This window comes from Delphinus delphis, chromosome 3 (genome assembly GCF_949987515.2).
Source record: "Delphinus delphis chromosome 3, mDelDel1.2, whole genome shotgun sequence".
In the NCBI taxonomy this organism is placed as follows: domain Eukaryota; kingdom Metazoa; phylum Chordata; class Mammalia; order Artiodactyla; family Delphinidae; genus Delphinus; species Delphinus delphis.
The window spans coordinates 161,325,429-161,342,535 of NC_082685.1; the positions used below are offsets into that span (position 1 = coordinate 161,325,429).

General features: G+C 39.9%; 1 protein-coding gene across 1 annotated transcript in view; it reads left to right on the forward strand.

Annotated features, from left to right (window-relative positions):
- Positions 1-17,107, forward strand: part of DNAH5 (dynein axonemal heavy chain 5) — a 288,911-nt gene that overhangs the window by 147,295 nt on the left and 124,509 nt on the right. The window contains exons 33-37 of the mRNA XM_060007206.1: positions 1,052-1,208; positions 4,683-4,895; positions 5,634-5,858; positions 7,254-7,426; positions 16,897-17,075. Of these exons, the coding sequence (XP_059863189.1) occupies positions 1,052-1,208; positions 4,683-4,895; positions 5,634-5,858; positions 7,254-7,426; positions 16,897-17,075 (947 nt within the window). The remainder of the gene's footprint in view (positions 1-1,051; positions 1,209-4,682; positions 4,896-5,633; positions 5,859-7,253; positions 7,427-16,896; positions 17,076-17,107) is intronic.

The following is a 17,107-nucleotide window of genomic DNA, read 5'->3' on the forward strand; positions in this document are numbered from 1 at the left end:
TTTGCTTAGACTCAATTCATGTCTAACGTGGTGGCATAGATAAAACTGATAGTTTGGAGGCTTATCGTCTCTCCCAGCAGTTACTAGATTTTCTCTGATGTTTAAATTATAGGCTTTATGGCTTCTTCCATCATTGGGACAAGAGCTTGTAAATATTCTCATACAGTCCTTGTTTTTAAAATTAATATACCTGTTTTTCTGATCTCCTTCTTGGATAAACATCTGAAGAAGCAAAATATTTCATTATACTCAATGAAGAACAATATGAACAGTGTGTAGTGTACACAAGCAGCCAAGATTATACAAAAATGAGAGCCTAATCTAATACCTAGCAATATACACTGACACACCCACACCCACACCCACACTTACATAGATGGAGGCTGGAGGAACTCCAAGAGTAACAAATAATTTTCTTGCCCTTTGGCTAATCACGATAAAATCACTAAGTAGAAATATGTTAAATAGGGAAACAAAAGTGCAGCAAAAGTAGGGTGATGACAGGTAGAACAAACATTCACTGGGTTTTTGTAACTCCTCGAGGCAGAGAACAGTGTCAAGACCCTTCCTTCCATGCAGCTGGATTTTGTTTCTGCTTCAGTGATAGATTCATTGGATTCTTTTAAGATACAATCCTAAGAATTGGAATTGTCAGCCTTTAGCTGACATAGCACTGCGCTTGCAAATAAAATAAAACAAACACAAAACCGAAAGACTCCCTGTGTGTAAATCTTCCTGTCTTCTACAAAGAAAGTACAAATATTTCCAGGTTAAGTCAAATGTATACATTATACTTGTGAAAAATGAGGAAATTCTATTAATTCTGGAAAAAAATAGTCTCCCAATCAGAATATGGACTCCCACTTGGCAAAATTAGTAATGAAAAAAAAAAAAACAACAACAAAAACACAGAACAAAACAAAAACATTGAACAGTGTGGGGAAAACTAGATTCTCTCAAAGTCTTTTCCCTTTTTCCCATCCAGATTAATTTATTCCTAGAAAGACCTGTTTTGTGTGCTTATGCAGTTTATCTTTTCCTCCCCACTTAGGTACTTGGAGAAAAAACGGCTTTGCTTTCCTCGGTTCTTCTTCGTCTCGGACCCCGCTCTTCTGGAGATTCTGGGGCAGGCATCAGACACACACGCTATACAAGCCCATTTGCTGAGTGTGTTTGACAACATCAAAACGGTCAAGTTCCACGAAAAGGTTTGCCTAATTCTAATTGCTGGCCAGCAATTTACGTATCTTAGAATCTCAACTGTCTTTATTGAATTGCTCTCCAAGAGTGTTTACAAAGATTTACTTCCCTGTCCATTAAATATCACCCGATGACTAAAAAGATACTTTTGGGCCCAGTTTGCCTTCAGAACTATGTGACTTCTTAATATCCAAAGTGTAGATTTGAATAACAGATAGTTTAAATGTGATTAGGAATGCTTCGTATGTAGCATTCATAGCTTCACATGCCAAGTTAACTGTTTAGAAATTCAACAAAACAAAGGAACAAATTGCTCGTCAAATAGTGCCTTGACTGAACGGAATTCCACAGTGACTTGTTTTAATCAGGCTTCAGATATCTTTGGCATGATGGTCCTCCATGTTTTTTATCATACTACATTGAAAACCTTTTCTTTCCTTTTTTTTTTTTAAACACTCCCAACAATTTCTAGAATCATGGAGTTGTATGGGACCCAAAAGAAGTTATCCAACATGAGGAAGACTGTACATTTGCCTAGCTGCCAGAAGATATTGTCTAATCTACCCCTTTACCCCAAATTCCCTAAAAAAGTGACCCTTCCAGTTGGATAACATATTCAGCTCCCTTATGGTGTTTCATACAAACCTTAGTATCATTTATTTATTCATCCCAGAATGCAACTTGCATCTGTTGAGCAAATACCACGGACTAGATGTTGTGCTTAACAATGGGAATATACCATCCTCAGGGTTCTCGTGCTCTGGTGGGGTCTACAGAGTGCAGCTCGTGCAGTGGTAGAGCTAGTCCATTGGAGGTCATTAAAAGCCAGTCATTTAAGTTCAAGCCCCTCGCTGTGTGCCAGGCATGATGCCAGTCCTGGGGTTCCAAGGAAGAATATATCGCAATCCATACTGCAGTTGTTTTTTATGCAGTACAACATTCAAGAGAAATTTGGCAATTAAACCATCGATATTTTTGACTTGCTGTGTTTGTGTGATGCACAAGGAGCATGGAAATGCCCACCAGGGAGCCCTAACCTGGGTGTAAGGGGTGTAAGAGAACGCTTCCTGCAGGACAATGTGGTGTTTGAACTGATTTTTTGAAGGTGAGTGGAACGTAACCAGGCAAGTGGGGAAGGGACGCACAGTCTGGCCAGAGGAAGGGCAAGTGCAATGGCCCGGAGGTGTGGGCAGTCTAGGAAGTGTGGGTATATGAGGGAGTGTATTACTTTCCTAGGGCTTCCATGGATTAAAACAACAGAAAATTATTCTCTCACAGTTCCGGAGGCTAGACATCCAGACTAAGGTGTTGGCAGGGTTGGTTCCGACCGGAGGCTCTGCAGGAGAGTCTGTTTAGTGCCTGCCTCCTAGTTCCCAGTGGTGGTCAGCAATCCTTGGTGTTCCTTGTCTTGCAGACACATCAATTTGACCTCCACCTTTGTCTTCACTTGACATTCTCCTTGTGTGTCTGTGTCTAAATTTCCTTCTTCTTCTAAGGTCATTGGATTCGGGTCCACCAGCATCCAAGATGACCTCATCTTAACTTGATTACACCTTCAGACACCCCATTTCCAAATCAGGTCCCACTCACAGGTACTAGGGGTTGGGGCTTCAATATATATTTTTGGAGGAGACAGTTTAACCCACACATGGGGTGATGAGCAAAGGGAAAAGAGGGAGAAGGAGGCATGGACCATATTCCAGAAGGTCAAGTGCATCACACTATGGAATGTACTTCATCATGAACGTGACAAAAGGTGTGGGAGGTTTTCAGCAGAGCAGTGACCTGATGTGTGTTTCAGAAAGAGCCTCTGGCTCAGAGTAGGAGGCAGAATGGAAGGGGGCAAGGAAACCAACTTCGAAAGTGATTGCAAAGTCAGGCCGAGTTGCTACAACAAAGCGGGTGGGTGGAGAGAAAGAGGAGACCGTATGGATTGAATGGTTTAAAAATTGATCTTTCTTTTAGATCTACTGGATGCATGGGTTGAAAGAGGGCATTGAATTACCGAGGAAGTTCTTCTTGATGTTTTCCTCAAATCCTTCTGCTTTAGTACCAGGACTTCATGGTCCTAGAGTGAAGCTTCTCATTGTTTGATTGTACATTGAAGATAATTGAAACTTCCTCATTTTCAGCTTCTGTTCCTAGCAATTACTTCTTAAAAATAAATAGCATTGATTTTTTTTTTTTCTTGTTGCTGTTCCTACCATAAGGTTTCTACAGCCAGGGGTAGATCCTGGTTTTGTGGGTCCTAAATCTTATAAAATTATAAATACAAACTTATATTTAGGACCTAGAAGGATCTGTGCAAGTGAGGGACCCTGAAACTTAAGTCTCATTAGCTTCTTGGTAGATCACTTCTGTGGACAACTAAGGAGGATTTCATTAATACAGACTAAATCTGGGCCCAAGGGAATAGTATTCCACTTACTAGAGAACAAAACAACAACAAACATTTGCATTTACTTTATAGTTTGCATCACAGTTGTTCCTTGGTGTCTGTGGGGAGGATTGGTTCCAGGACCCCAGCAGATACCAAAATCTGTGGAGGCTTAAATCTCACATAAAATACTGTAATATTTGGATATACCTACATATGGTTTCTAGATTACTTATAATACAATACAATGTAAAGTTTATGTAAATAGTTGCCAGCATGTGGCAAATTCAAGTTTTGCTTTTTGGAACTTCCTGGATTTTTTTTTTTTTCAAATATTGATCAGAGGTTGGTTGAGTTTGTGGATTCAGAAACCATGGATATGGAGGGCCAACTGTATTTTGCATAACCAGCATGAGTGTCCTGTAAGGTGAGTTGGGAAGTAGGACAGGCATGATTTTTAATGACTAAATAGAAGCAAGAAATTTAGTCTCCGAGATGTGTCTTCCAACATTGGAAGGTCAGTGAATAGCACAGCACGATTTGAACCGTATTTTAGAATTCCAAATACTCCACATATTCTCATTATGCCATACTGCATGGAAATTGAAGTGAGATGACCAGACTAGGAGCTGGGTTTGCATTAGAATATATTATGTGCAACCAACAGCTCCTGTAGAGAGCACAATGTTTAGTATAGAATTGGAATTGCCTTGTGAGATGTTTGCATTGATCATTTTGACCAGGTCATTGCTAATGTCAACTTGATAATCTCGTGGTGTGGATGACAGGTTCTTAGAGGGTCCTATTTCATCTTGGGAAACTTTAGAGGTTTTTTTTGATTATCACATTTGTATTGAACATTTCTCTTAGAAAACAAGTTTTCCCCTCTCCGGTATAGACTATTCGAAATTGATTTAGTATTCCCTTTTCGATTTCACGGATAGCTTTTTAAAAAATTGTTTTGGAATTGATTTTGTATCATACTTTGCCTTTTATTTTATAAAATGTGGCTTAACTTTCTACAGGAAGGATAACGTTGACAAGAGGGCAATGGAGGAATTCATTCTTTGTGTAACTATAGCTTCTTTTTGGGCTTCTAACACAGATCTATGATCGCATTCTGTCAGTTTCCTCTCGAGAGGGTGAGACGATTGAATTGGATAAACCCGTGATGGCAGAGGGCAATGTGGAAGTTTGGCTTAATTCTCTCTTGGAGGAATCTCGGGCCTCATTACATCTTGTGATTCGCCAGGCAGCTGCAAATATTCAAGAAACAGGTTTCCAACTGATTGAATTTCTTTCTTCCTTCCCTGCTCAGGTCAGTGTATTGAAATTGGAAAGTATTTTTTATAGAATAGTCATTTTAGATCTCAGATATTGTCTATTGTAAACTACACAACTGCCTATAGTTTCACTCTAGACCAATATTAAGATTTTCATTAGGATTTGTTAAATATAGATAAGCTTAAAGATTTCAACTACAGATTATTTGGTGTTATGTATCTGTATCTATACATATGTATTTATAAATATACATATATTTGTGCTGAGATATTTGATATGTTTTCTTTAACTTAAAATATTTTTTTCCTACTGAATCTCTTCAGTACATAAATCATAAAAGGTACTGGGTGTGTTTTACCAGAAAAATGAGAAATATGTTTCAGCAATAAAATACAGAAAATGATGTTTTCTTAGTCATGTGATCAATAGAGATTTTGTGTCTACTATGTGTAGACACATAGTGTTAGTTTGGGGAAAGTAGGTTTAAGACGTATTCTTTCCGTACCAGTAACTTAAAATCTATCTAGGGAGAAATATGACTTAGAGTGAGAAGAAAAGATCTGTAGACATGTCATGAGGCTGTATGTACTTAATTGTCAGGTAAACAATATGAATAGAGTCTCCATAGGTTTTGAAACAACCCATCAAGTTGATGTAATCAAGGATGGCCTGACAGTTGCATAATAATCACAGCTGTTTACTATATTGTGATTTCTATTTAAATATATCCATAGGCCATACGCACTCATAAAGCCTTTTTTGTTTCCGTAAGGTTGGATTATTAGGAATTCAAATGATGTGGACACGGGATTCAGAAGAGGCTCTTAGAAATGCCAAGTCTGATAAAAAAATCATGCAGAAAACCAATCAGTCTTTCCTGGAGCTACTGAACACATTGATAGACATGACAACCAAGGATCTGAGTTCCGTGGAACGAGTTAAATATGAGACTTTGATTACTATTCATGTGCACCAAAGAGATATCTTTGATGACCTGGTAAATGCTTTACAAATGCTGTGGCATATACAGAAAAGCAAATACTAGAAACTATCTTTGTTTACCCACTGGGAATAGTTTGAATGAATTCAAAGAAAAGGTAAAATTCAGGCAAAGAAGCATCTTCATGATGAGAGATGGTTTGTCAGACTTTCTTTTCAGTCTTTAGCTGAAATTTTAGCTCTTTTCCAATGATCTCGGCTAAGGTGTTATGGAGGCAATTAGACTTCATTTTAAAATTCTTTATGTGATCATTTTTAATGCTGAAATGTCATGTAGCATCCTGAAAAGCTTTTATTTGTCTTGTGCTCCTTTTGATTATTAGATTGAAGATGACCAGTTTCCTGCTATAGAAATAATAAGTGATATTGCTAGTAGAACTGCTTAGTAGTTCCTTTAAGGCTCTTCATAAATCACAGCTTTAACAAGTTATGCTACATTTTATGTCATTGATTGCAAATGGTCTTTCCTAATATAGTTTGTGACATTCAGGAGACATGCGGATTTTGCCTTTAAAGAAAGAACAGGGATGGAAAAGAGAGTTTCGTAGCTATAGAAAATGGGAAAAGAAATATGTGTCCTCTACTATAAAATACAACATTAGATAACAGGCATGAAGCTCTTATTTTCATAATAGTTTTCTGGATCGTGTCTCACCCCGTTATTTAAAAAAGATTATGAAAGATTGGTTCTGATGTAATGGAAATAAAGGCAATGCATTCAAGCTGTTATGTGCTAATCTCCTCTCTTAATGGTTAAGCACACTGTTTGCCTCAATGAGAAATAAAGGGCTCAGGGTAGGTAGTTTTAGATTTCTTATTTGTCAAAGAAAAATGATTAAAGTGGCTTAAAATTTTGGTTAAAAATATTCAGAAAAAAGCATTGCTGGGCAATAACCTGCCATTTAGATGTTAGAAATTTTGGCCCCCTGCAAATCCTAGGAAGGGTAATTAACGGATTAAAAAAAAAACCCAAGAATGTACTTTATCATAATCATAAGAGATGACTTTTTTTCCTAAGGAGATTGTTTAGCTGTATCTTTGTAAGCCAAATGTGTTTTTTCATAGGTTGTATTTCATGGTTAGGACTGTGGTATTGGACATTTAAGGGTGAAATTTAAGAAATGAATACCTTCCTCTTAAAATAGATCACGTTATTTAAATTGAGGGCCACAATTAGTTTCTCTTGACTTCTCCTTTTCTCATATCGTTGAAAGTATCTTTTTTTGCTGATCAATAAATGAATGGGTTGGATGGTGATGTAGTTGACATCTCCCAAGTAGTTGGGCTCTCTTTGCGTTCCATTAACTTCACATTATGATCTACCTGAATGCTAATGCGTGTAGTTAATAAGCGGTTCTCATCTCAGTTTTAACACATACCTTCTGCATTTCAGTGTCACATGCATATCAAGAGCCCTACAGACTTTGAGTGGCTGAAACAGTGCAGATTTTATTTTAACGAAGATTCCGACAAGATGATGATTCACATCACAGATGTGCCGTTCACATACCAGAATGAGTTTGTAGGCTGCACTGACAGGCTCGTTATAACTCCCCTCACAGACAGGTGATGGAAGGGTTCTGTGAATCCTCAACTTCTCCCTCCTCCACCCCCAACCTTCTCATTCTCTCCAGGTGCTCAAGGGATTTTGGCTGACGGTCTCTTTAGGGTTTACAGGCTCTTTTATATTAAAGTCTTCGAAATTCGGTGTGTTTAGCTTTACACACATGTCTTCACATGGGATTTAGTAGGTTTGTGACTAAAACAGACTTTGCTTCCTTTGCCTTCAGTCTTATAGAGTCAAAGTTTAAATGACCTCCGTGGACATCAAATGGGAAAAAAGCGAATTAATCGCTATGTATCAATAGGTGCAAATCACCTATTGCCTGGGCTTTGAGGGCTGCTTTAGGGGACGGTGGCACTTACTGTCATTACAGAGACAATAAGGTGGTTTTTTAGCAGGAAAGAAATTGAGTATGAACATTGGTGAATCGTGATGGAGAGGACATTGACCTGTCCTGCCCTCTGCCTGTTATTTACCGACTGTGTTAGCCAGAGCCACCATGCAGTTTCCCTGGACTCAGTTTCCTCATCTGTAAGATGTACTAGGTTATCTCCAGGGGTCCTTCCTCCATGGCTAATAGCCTGTAATTCACTTAGTAGAATTTGAGCTTTGTGGCATCAGTTAATTGTATATGTGCTGTTCAGGGATGCTTTGAATACTTATGTTGGACAAAATGGCTGAGTGTTAAAATCAACATTGGGCCTAAGGAGAAGCTAAATATCAGTCATTTTCACAGGATGAACCCCTGGGCTATTAGATTGAAAATATTATCGGACAAAGTATAAAAGTTTGACGTAATAGCCCTGTCTGTGAGACTTCCCCCTCTGCTCAGTTGTGATACTGAATGAAATCTCACTTTTACCTGAGGATTGAGGAGTAGCAGAAGATTTTACTGTCCTTTTCTCCTCACATTTTCTTTGTCTTCATACACTCCATATTCCTTCTTATGTCTCATTAAAGATGATTTCTTTTTTTTAAAAAAATTTTTATTGGAGTTTAGTTGATTTACAGATGTTAGTTTCAGGTGTACAGCAAAGTGAATTAGTTGTACATATACATATATCCACTCTTTTTTTAGATTCTTTTCCGTATAGGCCATTACAGAGTGCTGAGTAGACTTCCCTGTGCTACACACTAGGTTCTTATTAGTTATCTATTTTATATATGTCAATACTAGTGTGTGTGTATCAATCCCAATCTCCCAATTTATCCCTCCCCCCATATCCCCTGGTAACCATATGTTTATTTTCTACAAAAGATGGTTTCTACTGGATGCTTTTGGATGTCTTTTTGGAGTTGTTCTCTTTGTTTTGAAGTGCAGAGGTGAATAATGACAAAATGTGGAGAATTCCTTGAAACACTTGTAACAGCTATTTCACACCTTCTCTCCTTCCAGACCTCAAGCATCCCCCTCTCTTCCTCTCTCGACTGAAGGCCCCATTTCCTGTTTTACTGAGAAGATAGATGCTACCACAGGAGAGGACCTGCACTCATTCCCCACCATCATGTCTGCCAACCAAGCCCCTATCCTTATGCTGTCCACTTTCTCTCCTGGTTTTAGGAATGGACTTTGTGCAGCCATCCAAAGCCAACACCTTCCACTGAAACAGTTATTTTCTCTCTGGGAGCATCATCAATTTTCACTTTCCACTGGATCATTCTCATCAATGTACGATGTGCTATAATGGCTTCCAGAAAGGAAATCCTACCGTGAATCCTCTAGTTTCCCTCCCATTTCTGTACCCCCATCAAAACGCCTCAAAATCACAGTTTTTTCTATCTATTTTACCTTGAATTCACACCATTCAGGTTCTATGTATTAGTTTTCTGTTGCTTCATAACAAATGACCACACGTTTAGAAGCTTAAACAGCACAAATTATTTCACAGTTGTGTACGTCAGAAATGTGGTGCACACCTTGTTGGACTAACATCAGGTGTCAGCAGGACTGTGGTCCCCCCTGGAGTCTCTAGGGGAGAATCTGCTTTTTGTTTTCTAGTTTGTTGGCAGAATTCTTTTTCTTGTGGTTGCAGGACCTATGTCCCCACTTCCCTGCATACTGTCAGCTGAGGGCTGTTCCCAGTGTCTGGAGGCTGCCGTATTCCTTGGCTTGTGACCCCTTCCTTCATCTTCACAGCCACAACCATGGGTTGAGGCTCCTTCATGCTTCCAGTCTCTTTTCCTTTTTCCGTCTCATGTCTCTGACCCAGTCTTCCGCCTCCCTCTTCCCCTTTTAAGGACTCATGAGATTAGATGGGGTCCACTGCGTAATTCAGGATAATCTCCCCATCTTAAGGCCTTTCACATTAATTGCATCTGCAAAGTCCCTTTAGCTGTGTAAGGTAACATATTTACAAGTTCCAGGGATTGGAATGTGGATATCTTTGGGGGACCATTATTCTGCCCATCACACTTTCTTCCCCCAGTAGGGCAGTCACCCAGATCCTCATGTTGCTAAATCCAATGGTCATTTCTAGTTCTGACCTTCCTTGACTAGTCAGCAGCATTTGCATAGGTGATCGCTGTCTCCTTTTTGATACACTTTCTTCATGTGGCTTCCAGGACACAACATTCACCTAGTTCCTCTTGTTCTGGTTGTCCCTTCATACCATCTCCTACTAGTTCCTCTTCATCTTCTTGACCCCTAATCACTGAACGCACCAAGGCTCTTCTCCATCATGAGCTCCTCAGGTGATCTCACATGGCTTTAAATACCATCTAGATGTGGACTCCCCAATCTCTGCACTCTGACAGGGCTTCTCCCTTGAACTCCAGACACACACATTCACTTGCCTATGTGACATGTTTTCTTGGTGCTTACTGGGAATTCACACTTATGGTTGATTGTCCGCCCACAAAACTGCCCTCTTCTCCGGCTTTGCAAATGGGAATTCCATCCTTCAGTTGCTCAAGCCAAAATCCTTGGAGTATCCTAAATGCCTTTCTTTCTCTCACTTTATTATCCAATCTATCATCAAGTTTGGTCACCACCACTTTCAGAACTCACTTAGGATGTGACCACTTTTCTCCCCTTTGCTGTTATCATGTTAGTCCAGGCCACCATAATGCCTAGGCTGGATGACTGCAATAGTCTTTTATCTGGTTTCCTGCTTCTGCCATTGCCTCTCAATTCAGACACTGGAATATAAGTCAGGTCCTATCATCCCTTTGCCTTGATCTCCACTGTCTTTCCATCTCACCCAAAGTAAAAGCCAGTGTCCTTACATTGGCCTATAAGACCTGCCATGATCTGATCCCTGCTACTCTTTCTCCTTCCTCATTGAGCTCCAGCTACTTGCTCCTTGGCTGTTCCTTGAATAGTCTCAGCACACTGCTGCCTCAGGACCTTTGCACTTGCTGTTGCCTTAACTGGGAACCCTTTTCCTTTCAATACTGGCATAGCTCACTTCCTCTTCTCCAGGTCTCCGATTGAATGTCATCGCACATGGGTCTTTGGACTTGACACATTTGAAGCAGCAATCCCCACACTCCTGAACCCTCCTAACCAGCTTGATTTTTCCTGTTTTCTACTTTTGAATAGTTTATTTCCTTCCTTTAGGATATCAGGTATATCCTTTGAGGTATAGATTTCCTGTGATTTATTCACTGCCCCTAGAACAGTTCTGTGCCATAATAGGTACTAAATAAAATTTCCCAAATGAATGAAGAAATGTTTATTTTCAAAGTCACATCTTTGTGGCAAAAAAATTAAGTCGTACCTAAAGATATAAAGTTGAAAGTATGAGAGGAAAATTTTTCTATTTTTCAAAATGATTAGTAGTTTATTTTCTAAGAAATTTTAAATGCTTATATGTCAAGATTCTTTTTAACTTTCATATATAGGTATCAGATTATACAAACTTTTTTGCAACTTGATTCTTTCACTGTATTAATTATCTTGTATATATTTCTGTATCAAAAAACTTGAGAACTTTAAAAACAAAGTATGTAAGTGGAGGTGATTCTAAAGTTTGTTTCCCCCTGTTTCACTCTAAATGTTCACTTGTTTGTTCTTCTCTAAGTTGATTACGGGAGGACTGAGTCACCATTTTTTGCTGGTCATTGGGATTGCATTGCAAGATTGGCTGCCTTTTTACAAAAGAATTCCTCACTAAGATTAATACTTGAATAAAACAAAGGCCAGAGACCTTGACATCTTGTCAGCTTTTCACTGACTGCCCTGTGAAAATTCAACAATGTTGATAGTGATAGTCTCTGGGAAACGTGACATCATTTGGATGAAGTTGCAGATATTTCAGATGACAAAATAGTCAATAAATATGCTAAAAACATATAGTGCCTTTTTCGAAAAGCTCATGGTATTTTTCATGACCAGTCCTTCCTTCTACTTTTGAGCACAAGTCGAGAAGTCTGGAATCTTTCTTACTACAGTAAGTCCCCTACATACAAATGAGTTCCATTCCGAGAGCACGTTCGTAAGTCCAATTTGTTCGTAAGTCCAGCAAAGTTAGCCTAGGTACCCAACTAACACAATCGGCTATATAGTACTGTACTGTAATAGATTTATAATACTTTTCACACAAATAATACATAAAAAACAAACAAACACAAAAAATAAAGAAAACATGTTTAATCTTACAGTACCTTGAAAAGTACAGTACAACAGCTGGCATCCAGGGGCTGGCATCGAGTGAACAGGCAAATAGAGTTACTGACTGGAGGAGGGAGAGGAGGTGGGAGATGGTAGAGCTGAAGGATTGTCAGCAATAGGAGACAGAGGGAAAGCTGCAATTCCACTCATGCATGATGTTGATGGAACGCACGTTCGCATCTTTGAAAGTTCGCAACTTTAAGGTTCTTATGTAGGGGACTTGCTGTACTGCTATCACTTAAGACCGAGGGCAGCAGAAATTGAAGACTGATGGAGACATCTTATCTTCTTGATAAGAAATGTAAACAGGGGAATTCCCTGGTGGTCCAGTGGTTAGGACTCTGCACTCTCACTGTAGAGGACCTGGGTTTGATCCCTGGTTGAGGAACTAACATCCCACAAGCCGCGCAGTGTGGCCAAAAAAAAAAAAAAACATAGACAGGCCTCATGACGTGTGTTCTTTCTCTAACATTCTCACAGCTGCCGTGAGTTATACCTGGATCTTGACCACTGGGCTGTGTAGTCTTTGCCAAGACAGCTAACCTTTCTGAGTCCCTTCTTTTGGAATCATTGTGTGGACTAGATGTAATGTAGATAGGGACCTACATTAATGTAGGTAGGGACCCAGCACTGGGCCTGCCACTGAGTAAATCTTAGTCATCATTAATAATGTTGCTATGACTATTGTTTTTCATTCTTTTTTTTGTTTGTTTAGAATTTTTTATTTTAAAATTTTTATTTATTTATTTATTTTTGGCTGCGTTGGGTCTTTGTTGCTATATGTGGGCTTTCTCTAGTTGCAGCGAGTGGGGGCTACCGTTCGTTGTGGTGTGCCGGCTTCTCATTGTGGTGGCTTCTCTTGTGGAGCATGGGCTCTAGGCACGCGGGCTTCAGTAGTTGTGGCACACAGGCTCAGGAGTTGTGGCTCGCGGGCTCTAGAGCACAGGCTTAGTAGTTGTGGCGCATGGGCTTAGTTGCTCCGCGACATGTGGGATCTTCCCAGACCAGGGCTCGAGCCCGTGTCCCCTGCACTGACAGGAGGATTCTTAACCACTGCACCACAAGGGAAGCCCTAGAATTTTTTAAATTGAAGTATAGTTGATTTACAATATTGTGTTAGTTTCAAGTGTACAGCAAATTGCTTCAGTTATTTTTTTCAGATTATGTTCCATTATAGGTTATTATAAGATATTGAATATAATTCCCCGTGCTATACCGTAACTCCTTGTTACTTATCTATTTTATGTATAGTAGTGTGTATCTGTTAATCCCATACTCCTAATTTGTCCCTCCCTCTCTCTCCCACTTGGTAACGGTAAGTTTTTTTTCTGTTTGTGAGTCTGTTTCTGTTTTATATATATATTCATTTGTATTTTTTTTTAGATTCCACATATGCGATATCATATAGCATTTGACTTTCTCTGACTTACTTCACTAATATTCTCTAGGTTCATCCACATTGTTGCATGTGGCACTATTTCTTTTCTTTTTTTTTTTGTGAATGAGTAGTATTCCATTGTGTGTGCGTGTGTGTATATATGTACACACACCACATCTTAAGCCAATCCTTTCTTGATGGGCACTTGGGTTGTTTCCGTGTCTTGGATATTGTAAATATTGCAGCTGTGAACATTGCGGTGCATGTATCTTTTTGAATTAGAGTTTTTGTCTTTTCTGGATGTATGCCCAGGGGTGGGATTGCTGGACCATACAGTGACTCTGTTTTTAGTTTTTTAAGAAACCTCCATACTGTTTTCCATAGTGACTGCGCCAATTTACATTCCCACCAACAGTGCAGGAGGGTTCCCTTTTCTCCACACCCTCTCCAGCATTTGTAATTTGTAGACATTTTAATGGTGGCCATTCTAACTGGTGTGAGCTGATACCTCATTGTAGTTTTGATTTGCATTTCTCTAATAATTAGCGATATTGAACATCTTTTCATGTGCCTGTTGGCCATCTGTATGACTTCTTTGGACAAATGTCCATTTTGGTCTTCTGTCCATTTTTTGATTGGGTTGTTCGGTTTTTCAATATTGAGTTAATCATTGACAACACATTCTTTACCAACCTTTCCTTTCATTTCTCCTTAAGCCTGTCCTATAATCAAAGAATCTATAACTAATCCGAGTTCTCAACAAAGATAATTAACTTTCTGATGCATATACCCTGTTGTCTTGACAAGTTTTTCAGCATTTTAGAATCAATACTGTTTAAGAATAGGAGCTGAAAGCACTTCTGGTTTACGTGTGGTGAAATGCACCTAGATCACTATGAATACTTAATACTATACTTGCGTGCTAATGAGCCTTGGGTCATGGGGTTGGTCATTGTTCATTTGGTGCCAGGGTCACATTCTACATCTCTAACTCTAGTAGCTACTGGGAAAGGAGGAAGCAGATAAAAGTGTATGGCTGGACCAGCACAAGCCATTTATTCAACAAATGTTCACAGAATCCTGGGTGACAAGGGTTAGGCAAGTAGCTGAGAGTAAAACTAGTTCCTGACAGCAGAGAGCTTATGGCCATCTAGTGGGGAGGCAGGAAAGTATAGCAGAGCTGCTAAAAGGCCACTAGATCACATAAACTCCAAACCCGTTCATGAATGATAAGAGTTTTGAAAGCAGCAGAGACTGGAAAGGAAAGCAGAGAAGGGAGGGGGTGAGGTACACTTACATGTAGAATGCTCTGGAGAGAATCATGTCAACAAGTACATGAAGATGGTCTGGCAGATCCATGCTTGTCTCTGAAAGGCAAGTCCTAGAGGGTTTGGGTGCCAGCATATTGGCCTCTGTACCCCAGCACCAAATTAATTCTCAGAGACAGAGTTTGGGGTGAAGTACAAAAGCATAGCTTTATTGCTTTGCCAGGTTAAGGGGGCCACAACGGGCTAATGCCCTGAAAACTGTGTGTCCCGATCTGGAGGGGGTAGTGAGGAGTTTTATAGTAATGGTTCAGAGAGGGTGTGATCAGCCTGTGGACATTCTTCTGATTGGTTGGTGGGGAGCTAAGTAGGAGTTGGCATCATCAGCCTTCTGGTTTCAACTGGTCTGGGGTCTACGTGCTTGTGGGCAGCATGCAGTTAACTTCTCCCACCTGGCAGGGGGTTTCAGTATCTGCAAAACAGCTCAAAGATATTGTTGAATATCCTGTGGTGGGGAACCAGGACCCTGCCCCAAGGCTGCGCTGTTGTTTCTTTTGACTGTTCCTCCCTTGTCTCACATCCCCCCTCTTCCCTAATTAGCAACTGTTTGAACCTGCTCCTTGGAACTCAGGGAAGGTCTTGGAGGCTGAATGAAGCCTGTTTCCTGTAATCAAGAAATAGGGGACACAGAACAGCTTTTGTGCCCAGGAGCCGCACAGGGTCCTGCTTGGTATCAATTGGACTGAAGTCCCACCTATTGGAGAAAGTGAGGGGTAAATCACCGGGCATGGCTGCCCTTTCTTCATGTAAATAGCATGATTTCTTTCTGGCAGCTTAACAACTTGCTACTTCTTCAGTTTAAATATAAACCCAAATGATCCCATGATAAGGAGGATTTGCAAGACAGAGCAACTGGGTGGCCAGAGTTCCTGGAGATTTATTCCTTACCATGAGAGTGTGGACGTGTCCTAGACCTGGGCAGCGTGAGAGCTTGTGGCCACACAGACTGGCTGAAGTCTCTGCTCCCTCCACCATGACCCTCAGAAAAATTATTCCATCTCTGTGAGCCTCTCTCCTCATCTGTAAAATGGTGAAAATAAGTGGCTTCCCTGCAGGGTTCAGTGGGGTTTAAGTGCCATAGTGTAGGTGGAGCTATTGTGACATGTTAGCTGTTATTACAGAGACTGCTGTGCAAGGGATAACAAGACTTCAAGAGGAAAGATAAGACCTTGGGTTAAAAGGCAGAATCAAAGTGAGATCAGGCATCCTTCTGGTTTTATACCCACATTTCCTTCTTTGAATCCAGGCTCATTTTTTGCATTCGGGGCTGAGTCATTTACCTGCCTTTCGGGGAACCCAAACCCAATAAAATTGAGAACCTAGACGCCTCTGGATGGGTGTGCTCACTTCTCATTCCCACACTTCATTGCTGGATAATCACTTTATTTTCTTCAAAAATTTTTTTCAAGTCCAGATGAATGCTTTAGAGTTTAGCCGTCAGAAAGCCCTAAACTGCATTACATTATAGATTACCTCCTTTTACGGCACTGGGTGATGCTGGGAAATTGAGCAATTCATCAGCAAGTTATTGGTTGTTTTCCTTCACAGGCATTCTTGTATTCTCTCACCAGAATCTTTTATTTGTTAATATCATACTGTAAGATACAGTAGAAGGTATTTGCAGGTTTAGTAGGTGCTCCCAGAAATAGATTTAAGGTGTGATTATTTAGCAATGTGTGGTTTAAATCTCATGTGATCATTGGTTTCCAAGTTTATCAAATCATCGACTCTTAGATTCAAAAGGGGATTAATCTACATAATGGCCCTCAGTCTGCTTCCTAGAATACTCTTCTTTAGATGTTGGTAGACTTCTTTGAAAAAGTTGCCAAATAAGTTTTGGAAATGCTATGTACCCTTTTTCATAATTGAAGATTGTGAATATACATTATCATAAAAAATCCTGTTGAACCTTTTTAAGAGTTTTCAAACATATTTGACCATAGACCACTCCCTCCTTCCTTTTTCCTCAACACATGTTAATATCCATAAGGATAAGTGTATTTTAGGATGCAGTTTTGGAAAGGTTATGTAGGGATAATGGTCAGGATCTTCCTTTTTTCAATTTTGTGCCTGTATCATGTCACTGCGATGTCTCAGAAGTATCTTCCAGATGCCAGTGGTGTGGTTCTAGTGATCTCTCTACCCCTCCCCCTCCAGGTGTTATATCACGTTGGCTCAAGCTCTGGGAATGAGCATGGGGGGAGCCCCTGCTGGACCAGCAGGAACAGGCAAAACAGAAACGACCAAAGATATGGGACGATGTCTTGGGAAATACGTCGTGGTTTTCAATTGTTCAGACCAGATGGATTTCCGAGGACTTGGACGGATTTTTAAAGGTGAGGGTTATATTTTTTTAAAATTTTTAAAT